The 20124-nt window shown below is 40.0% G+C and overlaps 1 protein-coding gene across 1 annotated transcript in view; it reads right to left on the minus strand.

The window, feature by feature from the left end:
- Positions 1-1119: 1119 nt before the first annotated feature.
- LOC128638154 (lens fiber membrane intrinsic protein) overlaps positions 1120-20124 on the minus strand; it is a 42084-nt gene continuing 23079 nt past the window's right edge. Inside the window, exons 2-5 of the mRNA XM_053690017.1 lie at positions 16708-16917; positions 3740-3886; positions 1927-2055; positions 1120-1306 (exon numbers count right to left, since the gene is read on the minus strand). Coding sequence (XP_053545992.1) covers positions 1242-1306; positions 1927-2055; positions 3740-3886; positions 16708-16879 — 513 coding nt within the window. The 5' untranslated portion in view covers positions 16880-16917 and the 3' untranslated portion in view covers positions 1120-1241. The remainder of the gene's footprint in view (positions 1307-1926; positions 2056-3739; positions 3887-16707; positions 16918-20124) is intronic.

Below are 20124 nucleotides of genomic sequence, written 5' to 3' on the forward strand. Positions count from 1 at the left end.
ATAGGGGTTAATAACTTTATTTAGGTGGCGGCGGGGCCAGGGAGCGGCGGGATAGGGGTTAATAACTTTATTTAGGTGGTGGTGGGGTCCGGGAGTGGCGGGATAGGGGTTAATAACTTTTATTTAGGTTGCAGCGATGTCAGGTCAGCAGATTAGGGGTGTTTGGACTCGGGGCTTATGTTAGGGTGTTAGGTTAACGTAACTTGTTTTCAACCATTTAATCAATGGGATATCTGGCAAAACATAAGCTTTAGCTGGTTTCAGACTCCCATTGATTTCTATGGCATCTGCGGCCTCCAGGGTGGTTGATTGAAAACCAGGTACGCTGGGCTGGAATAGCTGCGAGCGTACCTATTAGAAATTTGATATATAAATATTATAAATGTCAGATAGAGCCGAATGTGTATTCAGAACATCTGTAATGACGTAAGCATCGATCTGCGTCGGATTGAGACTGGTGGATCGTATGTTACGTCACAAATTTCAACTTCTGCCGGTTTGTAGGCTTTGATAACTAGGTCGGATTAAGCTCGCAACAATTACGCTGCGAAATTCCAGCGTTGACGGCTTGATAAATATCCCCCTCTGTTTCAAGTTAACATGATTTTGATGGTTTTTATTTATCAAAATATACTTGAAAAATTACCATCAAACAGTTCACATTAAACTGGCATAATGAAAATATCCCTGTATGTTAGAATGTTGGTACTTTAGTGAACAAGGCTACATTGATACATGGGGCACGATTCTCAAAAAACTCATTGGCATGGAGAGAAGTCATGAGCTAATTGTACTGAGCATTATATTGTAACTGTATCTCCTTAACATAAAACATATTAGTGAACTCCTCTTATTCAGATACACAGCTCCCAAGGTCAAACATTGCCTTTAAACAATCCCTGAGGGACTGCATAATACTGACAGGTTATCTTTTAAAATCTGTCCAAACCAGAGAGATTTAAAGAATGAGGCCCTCAGAATGACATGGGTTTCAACTGTGCTAATCTAAATATCATTACTGACTTTTGCTTTGCTGTTCTTTCAACAAGTACCATTAAATGATTGTAATCACTATGTATAGCCAAGTATTTGTATAAATAAGAATGAAATCAATGAAGATGCCTGGGAAGCAAACAATAGTTTATTGATAATAATTATGTCATTGCATTTAATCTCATGTTCTTGTTGCAAATCAGCACTGAAGAAAAGGGCTACATGGAAGGAAAAGTTGTGGTCCAAGGTCACGATCCTACTGTATCGTATCCAGGTCTGGGCGAAGCCTTGTATGCCAGGATATGCGAGACAGCTGAGGAGAGAAGGGGGCCTATTAATTTTTTCACTTAACCAATAACATCACCTCATAATATGTGAACATTTAACAATTTAATATTCTGAGTAATTTTGTAATTCATTTTGCTTAATATTTAAATAATTTGTTGTAATAAAAATGAACATCTGATGATTGTAATTGATTTGAGTGCCAGTTTCATAGTTTGAACATGCAATTTGATCAGTACTTTTAGCTTTTTATTAAACCAAAAACATGAAAAAATAGACATGCATAAAGCCAAACTATGCCTCTCAAAATGGGTTTTTAATAGGTGAAAGTATATGGCATATATCATATAATTTGGTAAAACTATTTCCAATATAAGACTTATATACCGTTTCTCCCCCCCATAGTTAAAACTGTAGCGGGACAAAAAAAATGAATTTACTAATATCTGAAATAGTTGAGACCTCTGATACAATTGAATACAACCGTTAGTTGAGAAAAAGTTTTACATGCGTATTAGTTTAATCTACGTGATATCATATTTTTTTATATATAAACAATAATAATATAACTGGATAATGTTCTGACACGAATACAAACTTGAAATAAATGATATATCATTTGAATATTGAGGACAGAAGAGAACTTACCTGCAATGAGCAGACCCAGAACTGAAACCCAGGACAGGAAGAATGACCAATTGAAGTTGAATGAGGAATTATTGACTATATAGGTGTTCTCCGCCGTATATACAGACATTCCAATGATAAGAAGCACAGCTGTAACAAGAATAAGCAACTTGTAAGGAATAATGTACAGTCCTTAATACAATCCAGCACCAAAGTAGTAGAAGTGTGCACGCCAAAGGTTACTGCATACCTTGAGAAATACAAAGTCCAAAAAAGGCAGCACCACCATATGTATCAAAATGTCTTCTTTATTTATTCCATTAACAAGGAGCAGGTAGAAACAGCAAGACTATGTTTCGGGTTACAAACCCTTAGTCGTGTCTGACTAAGGGTTTGTAACCCGAAACGTAGTCTTGCTGTTTTTACCTGCTCCTTGTTGATGGAATAAATAAAGAAGACATTTTGATACATATGGTGGTGCTGCCTCTTTTTGGACTTTGTAAGGAATAATGGAAATATGTGTTACTAAAGGGGCATTTATGTAAAAATTAAGTAAATTGACATTTTGTTAAAAAAAATTACTATCTGAATCATGAAAGTTTAATTTGAATTAACCTGTCCATTTAAAGGGACAGTAAGTGCTGTAATAAATATGCATTCAATGGATTTATTTATGTTAAAAATGTATAACAGCCGTATAAATGATAGTCTAACATGTTGAGTTATACTTGAAATATACCTCAGATCATCTTATTTTATGAGTCTCTTTCCACAGTGTTTTTTAAAATCGAATTAAGGGTGAGTGGTTCTGCCAACAAAAAGGCAACTGATTTCCCAATTAGAATTTACACAGCATGCTCACGGGACTGCTGCACATGTGTGGTATATATCTCAGGAAGCTTTCAAACTGAACACATTGGGGTATATTTGTATGTATATATGTCCGCTGCACATCGATAAATGCTGTTGGAATTTATCATTGCACAAGCAGATCACCAGAACTGCTTGTGCAATACTGCCCCTGCAGATTCGTGGCCAATCGGCCGCTAGCAGGGGGTGTCAATCAACCAGATCGTATTCGATCGGGTTGATTTCTGTCCGCGACGTCAAAGCAGCAGACAAGTTACGGAGCAGTAGTCTTTAGACCGCTGCTTCATAACTTCTGTTTCCGGCGAGCCTTCAAAAATAGGGGGCATCAAGCTCCATTTGGAGCTTGATAAATCGGCCCCATTGTTAGCAAGCTGTGTACAATCTATTGAGACAAAAGTGCACTGTCTAAATTCTAATTGGAGTTAAGTCGAAATTAAACTTTTAGGATTCAGATAGTGCAGGCAACTTTCTGATTAACTTATATAATCAAATTTGCTTTGTTCTCTTGGTATTTTTTTTTCAAAAGATAAACCTAGGTAGGCTCATAAACTGATTTCTAAACCGTTGAAGGCTGCCTCTTATCTCAGTGCAGTTAGACACTGCTAGTTCATGTGTACCATATACATAAAAGTTTGCTCACTCCCATGGAATTATTTATGAGTCAGCACTGATTGGCTAAAATGCAAGTCTGTTAAAAGAACTGAAATAAGGGGGCAGTCTGCAGAGGTTTAAATACAGGGAAATCACAGAGGTAAAAAGTATATTAATATAACCATATTGGTTATGCAAAACTGGGGAATGGGTAATAAGGGGATTGTCTAACTTTTTAAACAATAAGAATGTTCAAGTAGACTGTCCCTTTAACACAAATTATTCTATTGAGTGTGCAAAGTTGTTTATTTAATAATGCCCTTTATCATACAATGCCAAAACATGCTCTAATTATAAATAATATTTACAGTACCTGATATAGATTCCAAACCGCTGGCTATAAGGGAGACTGAGATTTTACCCACGTAAACATTTGCAAAGGAAAGACAAGAGGACACTAATCCAAGGACCATGAATGCTGCTGACACAATCAGAAGTCCACGGGTGCCCTCAATATACCCTATAGATGTAAGAGGTAAATATGTTACTTAATGGTCAAGTTCATTCCTCACACTCACTCACTTATTTAGTATAGCAATTTGCTTCAATTTTGATTTAATATTACATTTTTGGAACACCAACAACCCTTTCCCTTCGTTATTCCAACCCAAAAGATTCACTAATTGCCCATTGCACAGGGGCGGACTGATCAGCCGGGCAAATAGGACCTGGACCGAGAGCCCATCATGTAGGGGGACCCACATATGCCATCTCCATGGCTCCTGGTGTGCTGCTTAAGCTGGGATTGACAACTGTCCTATCAGTAACTAAGCAGTTAAGTGTGGGTTTAGTGAAGGGCCTTGTGCCAGGATGTGGGGATTGTTGCATTGAGGGGGCCTAGAGTGAGGGGGTCCTGTCGGGGGTCTGTTGCTGTGAGGACCATGGAGTGTGGGGTCTGGCTCTGGAGGTTGGGGGCCCTGTCTCTGGCCCTTGACGCTGGGGGTACTAGCCCTGGAGGTTGAGGGGCCTGGTGGGGGGGACAGGGAGGCTACAATGTTAACTTGCATACATTTGGGTCAGTGTGAGACAGTGAGGGCCCTTCCCTAATTTTTGCCCGGGGCCCTGATTGGTCTCAGTACGCCCCTGCCATTGCAACCTTGCCAGTCTCCCTATTCACTAAGAGCCTGTCCTACTCTTTTAATTTCCAATATTTCTTGATAGAATATTCTGTAAAACACCCCATTTGATCAATAAATAAATAAAGTATATTGGGCTAGATTATAAGTGGAGTGCAAATGTTTGCATATTGGGTTTTCACGATCATTTGCGGGCAGGTTTGATTGCGCTGAAAGTAAACACGATTGCTTGAGCTCAATCGTGATTTATACTAGAATTATTACCTCATCCTCAAAGCTGTGGTTAACTGTTTTGGGAAACAAAAAGTGCCACAAAACACATCAAAGATACATTACAAAGTACACTTATACCATATAATAAAAATGATTTTTAAAAAATGTTGCACACAAAAGTTATAAGGGCTCAAAGATATGAGATCTCAGGTGTTAGAAGAAAAAAGGCAGAGAAAGGGCTTTAACATAGAGATACATACATATACATGTCTTAAGATGTCTATGTATGTACATATATATATCCGTTGGATGTCTCTCAGCCTGAGATATTATCTGATGATGAGGACGCCTCCGACTCATTGGAGGGTGACCTCTCTGAGACGGAATCAGTGTCTTTGAAACCTTCGACTACGGAGGAGCCAGATTTTAAGTTTAAAATGGAGCATTTGCGCTTTTTACTGAAAGAAGTGCTTGCTACGTTGGAGGTTCTAGAACCGAAACTTCCGGAAGAACCTTCAATCCCTAAATTAGATAGGGTTTTTACGAGGACAGGGTGGTGCCTCAGACCTTCCCAGTGCAGTGAAGATGGCTACTATTATTAAGAATGAGTGGGAGAAACTGGGCTTCTCCTTTTCTCCCTCTACTTCTTTTAAGAAGTTGTTCCCCGTTCCGGACTCTCAGTTTTCCAACCTGCAGCTGCAATCGCTGCAGTGGCGGGAATGGCTACCTACTGGTGTGATGCACTGTCCGCTATGGTCGAGGTGGAGACTCCCCTCGAGGAGTTACAGGAAAAGATTAAGGCCTTAAAGGGACAGTATACACTCATTTTCATATAACTGCATGTAATAGACACTACTATAAAGAATAAGATGCACAGATACTGTTATAAAAATCCAGTATAAAATGGTTTAAAAACGTACTTAGAAGCTTTCAGTTTAACTCTGTTGAAAAGGCAGTTGAAAATCCCACTGCAAGTGGGAAATTAGACACGCCCCCCTCCCCCTTCTTTTGCATATGAAAAGACCCTTTACACAAACAGGAGCAAGCTGGAGAAGGTAGCTGAAGGTATTCAAATAAAACTTTGGGGCTTGGTTAGGAGTCTGAAAATCAGAGCAATGTTATTTAAAAATAAGCAAAACTATACATTTAAAAAAAAAAAAAAACTTTATGGGCTTTATAAATAGATCATCTTCAAAACATTTATGCAAAGAAAAAATTAGTGTATAATGGCCCTTTAAGGGTAGCTAATTCTTTTATCTGTGATGCAAACATGCAGGTAATTCACCTGAATGCTAAGACATCAGGTTTCTCTGTTCTAGCCCGTAGAGCGCTGTGGTTAAAGTCTTGGTCGGCTTACATGACTTCCAAGTCAAGATTACCATCCCTCCCGTTTCAAGGGAAAGTTCTCTTGGGTTCAGGCCTGGACTCTATAATATCCACGGTCACGGGAGGCAAGGGTGATTTCCTTCCGCAGGATAAGAAAAGGCTCTACTTTTCGTCCCTTTGATTCCTACAAGGCTCAGTGCCTGCAGCCTGCTGCGAAGGCCGAACAGTCCAAGGGATCTTGGAAACCTAGCTTAATCTTGAAACAAGTCCAAGCAGAGCAAGAAGCCCACTGAGACAAAGTCGGCATGAAGGGGTGGCTCCCGATCCATCTCTGGATCGCGTAGGGGGCAGACTATCTCTGTTTGCAGAGGCTTGGATAAAGGACGTATAGGATCCTTGGGTTCTGGAGGTTATCACCCAGGGTTACAGGACAGGGTTCAAGACTCATCCACCCAGAGCAGATTCCTCCTATCAAACCTATCCTCAAGACCAGAGAAGAGAGACGCCTTTCTAGAGTGCGTGAGGGATCTCTCATCTTTCGGTGTAATCGTTCCAGTACCTCTAGCAGAAAGGGGTTTAGGGTACTATTCAAACCTTTTCATGGTCCCAAAGAAGGAGGGCACGTTCCTTCCAATTCTAGACCTAAAGTGCTTCAACAAGTTCCTGTCAGTCCCATCGTTCAAAATGGAGACGATCAGGTCAATTCTGCCCCTAGTTCAAGAGAAGCAATTTATGATGACAATAGACTTGAAGGATGCCTACTTTCATGTGCGAAAACACAAGGACCATGTCAGGTTCCTAAGATTCGCCTTTCTGGACCAACTCTTCCAGTTTGTGGCCCTACCATTCGGTCTGGCGACTGCCCCAAGAGTCTTTACGAAGGTTCTGGGAGCGCTGCTCGTGGTAGCTCCTTGCCTGGATGATATTTTGGTCCAGGTTCCATCCTGCAGACTTGCAGGGGACCACTCGAGGGCTCTTCTTCTTCTCCTTCGATCCCACGGATGGGAAATAAATGAGGGAAAGAGTTCTCTGGTCCCCAGCAACAGGGTGGAGTTCCTGGGTACGATAATAGATTCTTTATCCATGAAGATATTCTTGACAGGCCAGAGACGTACCAAGATTGCGTCCAGCTGTCTTGCCCTTCAGTCCTCCTCAAGGCCATCTGTTGCCAGGTGTATGGATGTGATTGGGCTCATGGTATCCAGCATAGATGTCATTCCATTCACCAGGTTCCATCTCAGACCTCTTCAGTTATGCATGTAGAGACAATGGAACGGCGATCACTCAGATCTATCCCAACAGATATCTCTGGACAATTGAGTGAGGGAATCCCTCTCTTGTTCGATCCGTCCGGGACAGCTGTCCCAGGGGACATCCTTCTTGAGGCCATCCTGGGAGATTGTGACCACGGACGGGGAGCTGTTTGGGGTGCCAGACGGGCACAGGGCAGGTGGACTCGAGAGGAGTCATCTCTACCAATAAATATTCTGGAACTTTGAGCGATATTCAATGCTCTTAGGGCTTGTCCCCCCCTGGGGGCATCCTGATTCATCAGATTCCAGTCGGACAACATTACCTTGGTGGCTTACAGCAACCATCAGGGGGAAACGAGATCCTCCCTTGCCATGAGGGAAGAATCTCGGATTCTGGAATGGGCAGAGACCCACAACTGTTCACTCCACATTCCGGGTGTGGACCACTGGGATGCGGATATTCTCAGCAGACAATCGTTTCATCCGGGGGAATGGTCTCTCCATCCCGAAGTGTTTACAGAGATCTGCAACAGATGGGGGACACCGAAGATAGACCTTATGGCGTCCAGACTCAACTTTAAGCTACCCAGATATGGGTCACGGTCCAGGGATCCCCAGGGGGAACTGATAGATGCCTTGGCAGTCCCTTGGGAGTTCAATCTAATTGACATATTTCCACCGTTACCACTTTTCCCTCGAGTGGTGGCTCGCATCAAACAGGAGCAGACTTCAACCATTCTGATTGCTTTGTTGTGGCCACGGAGGACGTGGTTTGCGGATCTGGTGGGGATGTCGTCATCTTCTCCATGGAGGCTACCCTGTCGCAGGGATCTGTTGGTGCAGGGTTCCTTTCTCCACCAAAATCTCCATTCTATGAGGCTGACTGCGTGGAGATTGAACGCCTAGTCTTGGCCAAGAGAGGGTTCTCGGAGAGAGAGTGATTGATACTCTCATTCAGGCCAGGAAACCGGTCGCATATATCATAAGGTGTGGAGGACCTATTTATCCTGGTGTGAGGAACATGGATATCGCTGGCATAAGGTTAGGATATCCAGGATTCTGGCTTTTCTTCAAGAAGGTCTGGATAAGGGCCTTGCCGCTAGTTCCTTAAAGGGACATATTTCGGCTTTATCGGTTCTGTTACACAAGAAGCTAGCAGAGCTTCCTGATATTCAGTCCTTTGTTCAGGCTCTGTCCAGAATCAGACCGGTTTTTAGACCTTCGGATCCTCCTTGGAGCTTGAACTTGGTTCTTAAGGTTTTGCAGAGGGCTCCGTTTGAGCCTATGCATACACTTGACATTAATATTCTTTCCTGGAAGGTTCTGTTTCTTCTGGCTATTGCGTCGGCTTGCAGAGTCTCTGAGTTAGCGGCCTTGCAACATGAGCCCCCTTACCTGTTTTTTCACGCCAATAAGGCTGTGCGTCGCACTTGTTTGGGATTTCTTCCCAAGGTGGTGTCAGATCGTAATATCAATCAGGAGATAGTAGTTCCTTCCTTGTGTCCTAACCCTTCTTCGTCTAAGGAAAGGTTACTTCATATCTTGGATGTGGTTTGAGGCCACGAAGGATTTCAGACAGACTTCGTTTGTGGTGTATTCTGGGAAGTGTATGGGGCAGAGGGCCTCTTCCACTTTTCTGTCTTTTTGGTTGCGGAGCATTATCTGTTTGGCCTATGAGACAGTTGGACATAAGCCTCCTCAGAGGGTTACGGCTCATTCAACTAGGGCTGTGGCCTCTTCTTGGGCCTTTAAGAATGAGGCCTCTGTGGAGCAGATTTGTAGGGTGGCTACTTGGTCCTCCTTAAATACATTTTCAAAATTTTTCAAGTTTGATGTTTTTGTTTTGGTGGAAGCTGTTTTTGGGAGAAAGGTTCTGCAGGCTGTGGTGCCCTCAGTATAGGGTCCGCCTCCTTTTACCATCCCGTTTTGTTCATTCAGTGTCCTCTAGAGCTTGGGTATTTGTTCCCACAAGTAATGAATGAAGCAGTGTACTTTCCTACCATTAAGATGGAAAACATAAATTATGCTTACCTGATAATTTCATTTACATATGTGGGAGGAGAGTCCACTGTTCCCGCCCGTTTGCTCCGGGGGTCGGACCTAAATTTATCATTATTCTTCTGGCACCATTTATACCCTGATATTTCTCCTACTGTTCCTTGTTCCCTTGGCAGAATGACTGGGGGATGAAGGGAGTGGGGGAGGTATTTAAGCCTTTGGCTGGGATGTCTTTGCCTCCTTCTGGTGGCCAGGTTCTTAATTCCCACAAGTAATGAATAAAGCAGTGGACTCTCCTCCCACAGATGGAAATGAAATTATCATGTAAGCATAATTTATGTTTTTACAAAAATGCCATCATATATATACAGGGAGTGCAGAATAATTAGGCAAATTAGTATTTTGACCACATCATCCTCTTTATGCATGTTGTCTTACTCCAAGCTGTATAGGCTCGAAAGCCTACTACCAATTAAGCATATTAGGTGATGTGCATCTCTGTAATGAGAAGGGGTGTGGTCTAATGACATCAACACCCTATATCAGGTGTGAATAATTATTAGGCAACTTCCTTTCCTTTGGCAAAATGGGTCAAAAGAAGGACTTGACAGGCTCAGAAAAGTCAAAAATAGTGAGATATCTTGCAGAGGGATGCAGCACTCTTAAAATTGCAAAGCTTCTGAAGCGTGATCATCGAACAATCAAGCGTTTCATTCAAAATAGTCAACAGGGTCGCAAGAAGCGTGTGGAAAAACCAAGGCGCAAAATAACTGCCCATGAACTGAGAAAAGTCAAGCGTGCAGCTGCCAAGATGCCACTTGCCACCAGTTTGGCCATATTTCAGAGCTGCAACATCACTGGAGTGCCCAAAAGCACAAGGTGTGCAATACTCAGAGACATGGCCAAGGTAAGAAAGGCTGAAAGACGACCACCACAGAACAAGACACACAAGCTGAAACGTCAAGACTGTGCCAAGAAATATCTTAAGACTGATTTTTCTAAGGTTTTATGGACTGATGAAATGAGAGTGAGTCTTGATGGGCCAGATGGATGGGCCCGTGGCTGGATTGGTAAAGGGCAGAGAGCTCCAGTCCGACTCAGACGCCAGCAAGGCGGAGGTGGAGTACTGGTTTGGGCTGGTTTCATCAAAGATGAGCTTGTGGGGCCTTTTCGGGATGAGGATGGAGTCAAGCTCAACTCCCAGTCCTACTGCCAGTTTCTGGAAGACACCTTCTTCAAGCAGTGGTACAGGAAGAAGTCTGCATCCTTCAAGAAAAACATGATTTTCATGCAGGACAATGCTCCATCACACGCGTCCAAGTACTCCACAGTGTGGCTGGCAAGAAAGGGTATAAAAGAAGAAAATCTAATGACATGGCCTCCTTGTTCACCTGATCTGAACCCCATTGAGAACCTGTGGTCCATCATCAAATGTGAGATTTACAAGGAGGGAAAACAGTACACCTCTCTGAACAGTGTCTGGGAGGCTGTGGTTGCTGCTGCACACAATGTTGATGGTGAACAGATCAAAACACTGACAGAATCCATGGATGGCAGGCTTTTGAGTGTCCTTGCAAAGAAAGGTGGCTATATTGGTCACTGATTTGTTTTTGTTTTGTTTTTGAATGTCAGAAATGTATATTTGTGAATGTTGAGATGTTATATTGGTTTCACTGGTAAAAATAAATAATTGAAATGGGTATATATTTGTTTTTTGTTAAGTTGCCTAATAATTATGCACAGTAATAGTCACCTGCACACACAGATATCCCCCTAAAATAGCTATAACTAAAAACAAACTAAAAACTACTTCCAAAACTATTCAGCTTTGATATTAATGAGTTTTTTGGGTTCATTGAGAACATGGTTGTTGTTCAATAATAAAATTAATCCTCAAAAATACAACTTGCCTAATAATTCTGCACTCCCTGTATATATATATGTAGAAATATGTATTTATTAATGAATAGAACATATTATGGAATTTGAAATATTCCTATTTTCATGTCAGGTTAGCGCACATGAGAATATGAGTTTGGGTTTTGCACGCGAGTAGGGTGTTTGTTTTTTTTCCACTTTTTTTTTCTCCATTGACTTCTACGGGGGGAATAGGTTATCGGGCACGATATTGTAAGTTCGGCTTTTTGCGTGCGTCGGGTTAGTGCGTGAGCAATAACTTTTTACTTTCAACTCGTAATATGAGTGCAACCCGACACAAGCAAAAAGTTTAGTTCTAGGGAAATTAACTCTCTAGCGAAAGCGCTAAATTGCACTCCACTAATAATCTGGTTCAGAGGACTCGATGATCTAAAGATCTCCTCTCTGGCAAGACTATCTTAGACAGTCATATGAATGCAATGTTTAGCTTGAGAGTAGTTTATCTGGCTATGCAGGGTGCTGGGAGTGAGGGAGAGACACCTATATTACTATGTAAGGTAAAAAAAGATTTGCGTGATTTCTCTCCATGCTGGCGAGTTTTTGGTCATCAGGCCCATAGTAAGAATATTTCCTTATAGCAACATAAAAGTGCTGAAATACAATTCTCTGTGTAAAACATTAATTATTGCACTTTTTGTTGCATATTACTGTTTGTTTAACCCCTGCAAAGGGATTAAACACATAGTTAAAATCAGCACCAGAGCAGCAATGTACTAACTAAACACATCTAGTGAACCAATGAGCGATGAGATATATGTGCATAGCTACTAATTACCAGCTACTTTCCAGAAGTGCATTGCTGCTCTTGAGCCAACCTAGTTATGCTTTTCAAGAAAATATGCCAAATAAAAGGTCTGGATTACAAGTGAAGAGCTATCTGAACGTGCACCCGTAAAGGGGCAAATTTGCATGTTTACGGCTCACATTAAATAACTAGCCATTATAAGAGTCTGGTTAATGCTCCAACAAGCTCGCGGCTTCACTATGCACATTGCGCAATTAACCAAAGGTCAGACCTCTGGTTAAAATATGCTCCAATTGCCCCCAAAATACAGATTACAGTGCGTTTACATGTAAATTAGATTAGAATTTTTATTTATTTATTTTGTAAAAAAAAAAACTGCATGAAGCAGTTACAAAGGGTTAAAGTGAAGGGATATGGGGTGTTAGAAAAAAAAAAAACGGCACCTAAAGTGCCTTTACATGGAGGTGAATGGGAGACTGTGTTTTCACTATAAATATATATGTTGTATATGCTTATATACATATATATTATGTGTTAATATGTTTATATACACATATAAATACATTAATATATATAAATATAAGCATATACATACATATATATTTATTGCAGCCCAACCGTGTGCAGGTTGCAACCTGTGCTGCGCTAGGTGGTTTGCTGTGTCTATACCCATTGAAGCCTTTGGAATCACGCTCTCGTGAGTGCTTGGCCTCACTAACTCACTTGTAATACCAGCGCACCAAAGTATGTTTAAATGTGCTGGTATTACTGAGTGAAGTGCAAATATCATGCTCGTAAAAGCGCAATATTGCGCTCCAGTCGTAATCTAGCCCTAAGTAAATTTGATAGTAGAGGTAAACTGAAAAGTTTCAAAATTGCGTGCGCTGTTTAATTTTGCGTGCAAAGTTTAACCCCTTAATGACCACAGCACTTTTCCATTTTCTGTCCGTTTGGGACCAAGGCTATTTTTACATTTCTGCAGTGTTTGTGTTTAGCTGTAATTTTCCTCTTACTCATTTACTGTACCCACACATATTATATATCGTTTTTCTCGCCATTAAACTTTCTAAAGATACCATTATTTTCATCATATCTTATAATTTACTATAGAAATTTTTATAAAATATGAGGAAAAAATAGAAAAAAACACACTTTTTCTAACTTTGACCCCCAAAATCTGTTACACATCTACAACCACCAAAAAACACCCATGCTAAATAGTTTCTAAATTTTGTCCTGAGTTTAGAAATACCCAATGTTTACAAGTTCTTTGCTTTTTTTGTAAACTATAGGGCCATAAATACAAGTAGCACTTTGCTATTTCCAAACCATTTCTTTTCAAAATTAGCGCTAGTTACATTGGAACACTGATATCTGTCAGGAATCCCTGAATAGCCATTGACATGTATATATTTTGTTTTAGAAGACATCCCAAAGTATTGATCTAGGCCCATTTTGGTATATTTCATGCCACCATTTCACCGTCAAATGCAATCAAATACAAAAAAATCATTCACTTTTCACAAATTTTTTCACAAACTTTTGGTTTCTAACTTAAATTATTTACAAACAGCTTGTGCAATTATGGCATAAATGGTTGTAAATTCTTCTCTGGGATCCCCTTTGTTCAGAAATAGCAGACATATATGACTTTGGTGTTGCTTTTTGGTAATTAGAAGGCCGCTAAATGCCACTGCGCACCACACGTGTATTATGCCCAGCAGTGAAGGGGTTAATTAGGGAGCATGTAGGGAGCTTTTTGGGGTAGTTTTAGCTTTAGTGTAGTGTAGTAGACAACCCCAAGTATTGATCTAGGCCAGTTTTGGTATATTTCATGCCACCATTTCACCGCCAAATGCGATCAAATTAAAAAAAACGTTAATTTTTTTTCTCAATTTTAGGTTTCTCACTGAAATTATTTACAAACAGCTTCTGCAATTATGGCACAAATGGTTGTAAATGCTTCTCTGGGATCCCCTTTGTTCAGAAATAGCAGACATATATGGCTTTGGCATTGCTTTTTGGTAATTAGAAGGCCTCTAAATGCCGCTTCGCATCACACGTGTATTATGGCTAGCAGTGAAGGGGTTAATTATGTAGCTTGTAGGGAGCTTGCAGGGTTAATTTTAGCTTTAGTGTAGAGCTCAGCCTCCCACCTGAAACATCAGACCCCCTGATCCCTCCCAAACAGCTCTCTTCCCTCCCCCACCCCACAATTGTCCCCGCCATCTTAAGTACTGTCAGAAACTCTGCCAGTACTAAAATAAAAGGTATTTGGCCCTTTTTTAAAAAAAAAAAAAAAAAAAAAGCATATTTACATATGCTGATGTGTAGGATCCCCCCTTAGACCCCAACCTCACTGATCCCCCACCAAACTGCTCTCTAACCCTTCCCCTCTGCAATAATGGGCGCCATCTTGGGTACTGGCAGCTGTCTGCCAGTACCCAGTTTTGTAACAAAATGTGCCTTTTTTTTTAAAAAATTTCCCTTTTCTGTAGTGTAGCTTCCCCCCCCCCACCGAGACCAACCCCCAACCCCTTCCAGGTCCCTTAGATGATATTTTACATTCATTGTGTTTTTAATTTTTAACCTTTTTTTTCTGTAGTGTAGCGGTTCCCACCCGCTCCCGCCCCGTGCACGCGCCCGCCCACCACCCCCCCGTGAACGCGCGCGCTCCCGTGCGCGCCCCCGTAGCTCCCGCCCCCGATCCTGCCCCCCTCCACTCCACACTGAGCACCGATGGCCGCCCACCCGCCTCCCACGTAAGCTCCCACCCACCAACGATACCGGCCACCGATGTCCGGTGCAGAGAGGGCCACAGAGTGGCTCTCTCTGCATCGGATGGCCAAAGGGGGTTATTGCAGGATGCCTCCATATCGAGGCATCACTGCAATAACCGGAAAGCAGCTGGAAGCGAGCAGGATCGCTTCCAGCTGCTTTCCAGACCAAGGACGTACGCCACACGTCCTCGGTCATTAACTGTCTTTTTTTTGAGGACGTGTGGCGTACGTCCTTGGTCGTTAAGGGGTTAATTTTAAATTTCATGTCTTTTTAAAATAAACACAGGCACATGACAAAGGCACATGACACAGGTACATCACACAGATACATGACACAGGCAATCTTTTTACTACCTATATTTATTTATAGAATATGCTTAAAAACCCATTGATTACAATTATAAACTAGATATTGTAGGAAGGACCTGTCTTTAATGCATATTAATCTTTCAGGCTACAAGATTCATAGGTAAACAATACCAAACGTTATCCCTTTTTTATATGTGATTGTAATCATCCCAGCATCTGATCTTGTCCATCAGACTGAATGTTTTATTTATTGTGTAGCGTATTATTATGCATTTATTATGCATTATGCACAGAACAGCACAGAGATGTTCTTATATCTTTTTCAGATGCTCCTATCAGCTCTTTTTAAAGAGACGTGGAAGTAAAAGAAAAAACCTTTATGGCTCAGACAGAGCATGCAATTTTATGAGATGTTTACAATTTATTTTTAGTATCAGATTTACTTTATTCTCATTAGTCCCGTTAGGAACAGTGCACAATTGGGAGCTAGCTGTTAATTGGTGGCTACACACATATGCCTCTTGTAATTGGCTCACCAGATGTACTGTATGCAGCTATGTCCCAGTAGGGAATTGCTGCTCTAGAAATGACTTCAACAATGTGTTTAATCCTTTGCACAGGTTAAGGGGACAGTAAAGTCAAAATTAAATTTTCGTGATTCAGATAAAGCAATTTTAAAATGTAGTTATATTATTATACTTGCTTTGTTTTCTTGGTACATTTGTTAAAGAGTAAGCGCAGCATTGCACTACTTGGAGCTACTTGAACACATTTGGTAAACCAATGACAAGAGGGATATATGTGCAGCCACAAAATCACCAGCTAGCTCACAGTAGTGAATTCCTGTGCCTACCTTGGTATGCCTTTCAATAAAGGACACCAAGAAAATGAAGCAAATGTGATAATAGAAGTTAATTGGAAAGTTGTATAAAATGGCATTCTTTATCTGAATCATGACAGTTTTATTTTCACTTTACTGCCCTTTAAACACATAGTTAAATGCAAACAAAAGTGCAATAATACGATTATCTAACACATTTTAAGGTTTAAATGGTTAGAATTTATTTTCTTTAAATTTACTTTCTAATTCATAGTTCACTAGAATCATAGCATATTATCAACACTTAAGTTATACATTGCAAAAAATCCACATACAAAATAAATATTTTAAGAGTATTTAAAATTGTCAAAGTTGCATTATTTTGTGGTCCAGGGACGTACCCTTTCAAAGCCTCTTGTTTATGTTTATCTTATCTCCTTTGCTGTGAACAGTTAGGGTCACTTCTAAACTAGCTCCTGCATTGATCAAGTAATCACTGTGTTGAAATTTGATTGGTTAAGAATCTGAAGTCTGCAGTATACATTCCAGCCTCTCTGGGACAGAGTAAAAAAAAACATTTTACAATATAAATTACAGGAAGACAGCAAAGTGAATAATTAAACTACATTGCAATTTTTTTTTTAGTTTAATGTCGCTTTAATGGAATATGTAAGGTGGCGTGGGTTAACCCATTGGCTACCAATGAGGACTGTAACACATTGTTTTTTTAATAAATTACAACTCTATTGTTGCCAAGAGGTTAATGGTGATTCTGTGCTGTTCTATCTAATCTGTAAAATCAGACAAATATAAAGCATCTTACCATTCTTTGAGGACAGTTTGTCACATATGTTTTTGGAACATCTTTGCCATAGCCCTTCATGATATAATCCTTGACCAAAATTCACCAACCAATAATCTGTCAATATCCCCGTGAGCAGAAGAATGAAACTGAGGCTGGAGGCAGAGATCCCGGCAATCTTACTGCACAACATCGTCTCGACCAGAGCTCACAGTCACAAATAAGTGAGATCTACAGAAACAGATGGTGATAGGGAAGGAATTGGTGACACTTGTGTGAATGTACTGACAAAACAAGCTCTCAAATACACTGCTATTTAAGAGCAATTGATTTAAGCAACACCCTTTGTGCAATTAAAGGAATATTATATTTTCAAGGGTGTTTCAAAGAATACTACAGGTTTGATGTTTCACTACTACATGAATCAGCTGTTTATTTTTAGTTTTGTGGAGGCTTTACCCAGTCCACCAGTAGAGTTATTCAATTGTCCCTAACAGCCAGTGAGCATTAAAGGGATTGTAAACCCCAAAATTTTCTTTTATGATTCAGATAGAACATACAGTTTTAAACAACTTTCCAATTTAATTATTTTATCAAATGTTCTTCATTCTCTTGTTATCCATTGCTGAAGGGGCAGCATTGCACTACTGACAGGAAGCTGAAAATATCTATTTAGCCAATCACAAGAGACAAATCTGTGCAGGCACCAATTAGCAGCAGCTCCCACTAGTGTATGATATGTGCATATTCGTTTTTTAACCAGGGATAATAAGAGAATGAAGCACATTTAAAAATAGAAGTGAATTTAAAAGTGTCTTAAAATGACATGTTCTATCTGAATCATGCAAGTTTAATTTTGACTTTCCTATCCCTTTACAGGGATACTGAACCCAAATTAAACTTTCATGATTCAGATAGAGCAGGCAATTTTTAAGCAACTTTCTAATTTACTCCTATTATCTTTTTTTCTTTGTTCTTTTGTTATCTTTATTTGAAAAAGCAGGAATCTAAGCTAAGGAGCCATTTTTGGTTCAGAACCCTGGATAGTGCTTGCTTATTGTTTACTACATTCAGCCAACCAATAAGCAAGTGTTACCCAGGTTCTTAAACAATAAATGGGCTGGCTCCTAAGATTTACATTCCTGCTTTTTAAATAAAGATAGCAAGAGAACGAAGAAAAATTGATAATAAGAGTAAATTAGAAAGTTGCTTAAAATTGCATGCTCTATCTGAATCATTAAGACAATTTTTAGATTTAGTATACATTTAAAGGGACAGTAATGTCAAAAATGAACTTCCATGATTCAGATAAAGCATGTCATTTTAAACCACCTTCCAATTTACTTCTGTTATCAAATTTGCATTGTTCTTTTGGAATCCTTTGGTGAAGAAGATCTAGGTAGCCTCATAAGAGCTCAGGAGCGTGCACATGTCATTAGTACTCTCTTGCAGCATTGTTTTGCAACATTATTTATAGCAATGTTATGCATTGTTGCAAACTCTGCTACCATACAGGTAGATTATGAGTTGTGCGTTCGTCTTTTAATGCTGAAAAAATGGTAATTTCAGCATTAAAACAGCAACGCAGCCATTACAAGTCTTGTCGGTATAACTGTACTGCAAGCCTTTAAGCCTGTAACGAACGTTAGTTAGTGACATTTTTTCATGGGACTTCCATAGAGCTGCCATTTCGAGTTTTGTGGTGAGGCTAAAAAGCTTGCATTACAGCCTGTACCGACAGGATCCGTACCACTATCTGAGAGCAGTAGTTATGAGTTTTACGCAACAAAACTGTTACACAAAACTCATAACTAAAGTGTTACAAAGTACACTAACACCCATAAACTATCTATTAACCCCTAAACCGAGGCCCTCCCACATCGCACATACTATATTAAAGTTATTAACCCTCAATCTGCCGCTCCCAACATCGCCGCCACTAATACAATTTATTAACCCCTATTCCGCCGCTCCCCAACCTCGTCACCACTATAATAAAGTTGTTAACCCCTAAACCGCCGCCCTCCCGCATTGCAAACACTATTTAAATATTATTAACTCCTAATCTGCCGTCCGCCCACATCGCCCCCACTATACTAAAGTTATTAACCCCTATTCCGTCGCTCCCCGCCACCACTATAATAAACCTATTAACTCCTAAACCACAAGTCCCCCACAACAAAATATACTAAATTAAACTATTAACCCCTAAACCGAAAGCCCCCCACATCGCAATAAACTAATATAAACTAGTAACCCCTAAACCTAACGCCCCCCTAACTTTATATTAAAATTACAATTTCCCTATCGTAAATTAAATTAAAACTTACCTGTCAAGTTAAAAAAACTAAGTTTAAACTAACAATTAAACTAATATAACTATTAAACTAAAATTAAACTAACTACCAATTAAAGAAAACTAAAATACACATTAAAGAAATCCTAACACTACTATAAAAATTACAAAGTATCTAATTACAAAAATAAAAAAATACTAAATTACAAAAAATAACAAACATTAAATAACAAAAAATAACAAACGAAATGATCAAAAATAAAAAAGAATTACACCTAATCTAATAGCCCTATAAAAATAAAAAAGCCCACCCAAAATAAAAAAAAACCTAGCCTACAATAAACTACCAATAGCGCTTAAAAGGGCCTTTTGTAAGGCATTGCCCTGAATTAAACAGCTCTTTTACCTGTAAAAAAAAATACAAAGACTCCCACAACAGTAAAACCCACCACCTAACCGACCCCCCAAAATAAAAAAAAATAACTCTAACAAAAACCTAACCTACCCATTGCCCTGAAAAGGGCATTTGTATGGGCATTGCCCTTAAAAGGGCATTAAGCTCTTTTAAGAAAAGCCCAAACCCTAAACTAAAAACAAAACCCACCCAAAAAAGTTTAAGAAATCCTAACACTACATTCAGTGTGGAGCATCCTCTTCATACGGTCGCCGCCGTATACTGAATCTTCAATGCAAAGGAGCCTTTTCAAAATGGCGTCCCTTGCATTCCTATTGGCTGATTTGATTTTGGAAATTCAAATCAGCCAATAGGATGAGAGCTACTGAAATCCTATTGGCTGTTCAAATCAGCCAATAGGATGAGAGCTACTGAAATTCTATTGGCTGATTTGAACAGGAATTATTTAGTTAATAATTGTAACTTTAATTTAGCTCTATTTTAATTATGTTAAAGTTAAGGGGTGTTAGGGTTACGGTTAGGTTTAGAGGTTAATATAGTTTAATTTAGGTTGTTGCGATATGGGGGGCTGGCAGTTTAGGGGTTAATAGGTTTATTTAGTGGTAGTGATGTGGGAGGCCAGATGTTTAGGGGTTAATAACTTTATTTAATGGCGGTGATGTCAGCGAGAGGCAGAATAGGGGTTAATAGATTTATTATAGTGTGGGCGATGTTGGGGTGCAGGGGA

This window comes from Bombina bombina, chromosome 8 (genome assembly GCF_027579735.1).
Source record: "Bombina bombina isolate aBomBom1 chromosome 8, aBomBom1.pri, whole genome shotgun sequence".
Taxonomy (NCBI): Eukaryota; Metazoa; Chordata; class Amphibia; order Anura; family Bombinatoridae; genus Bombina; species Bombina bombina.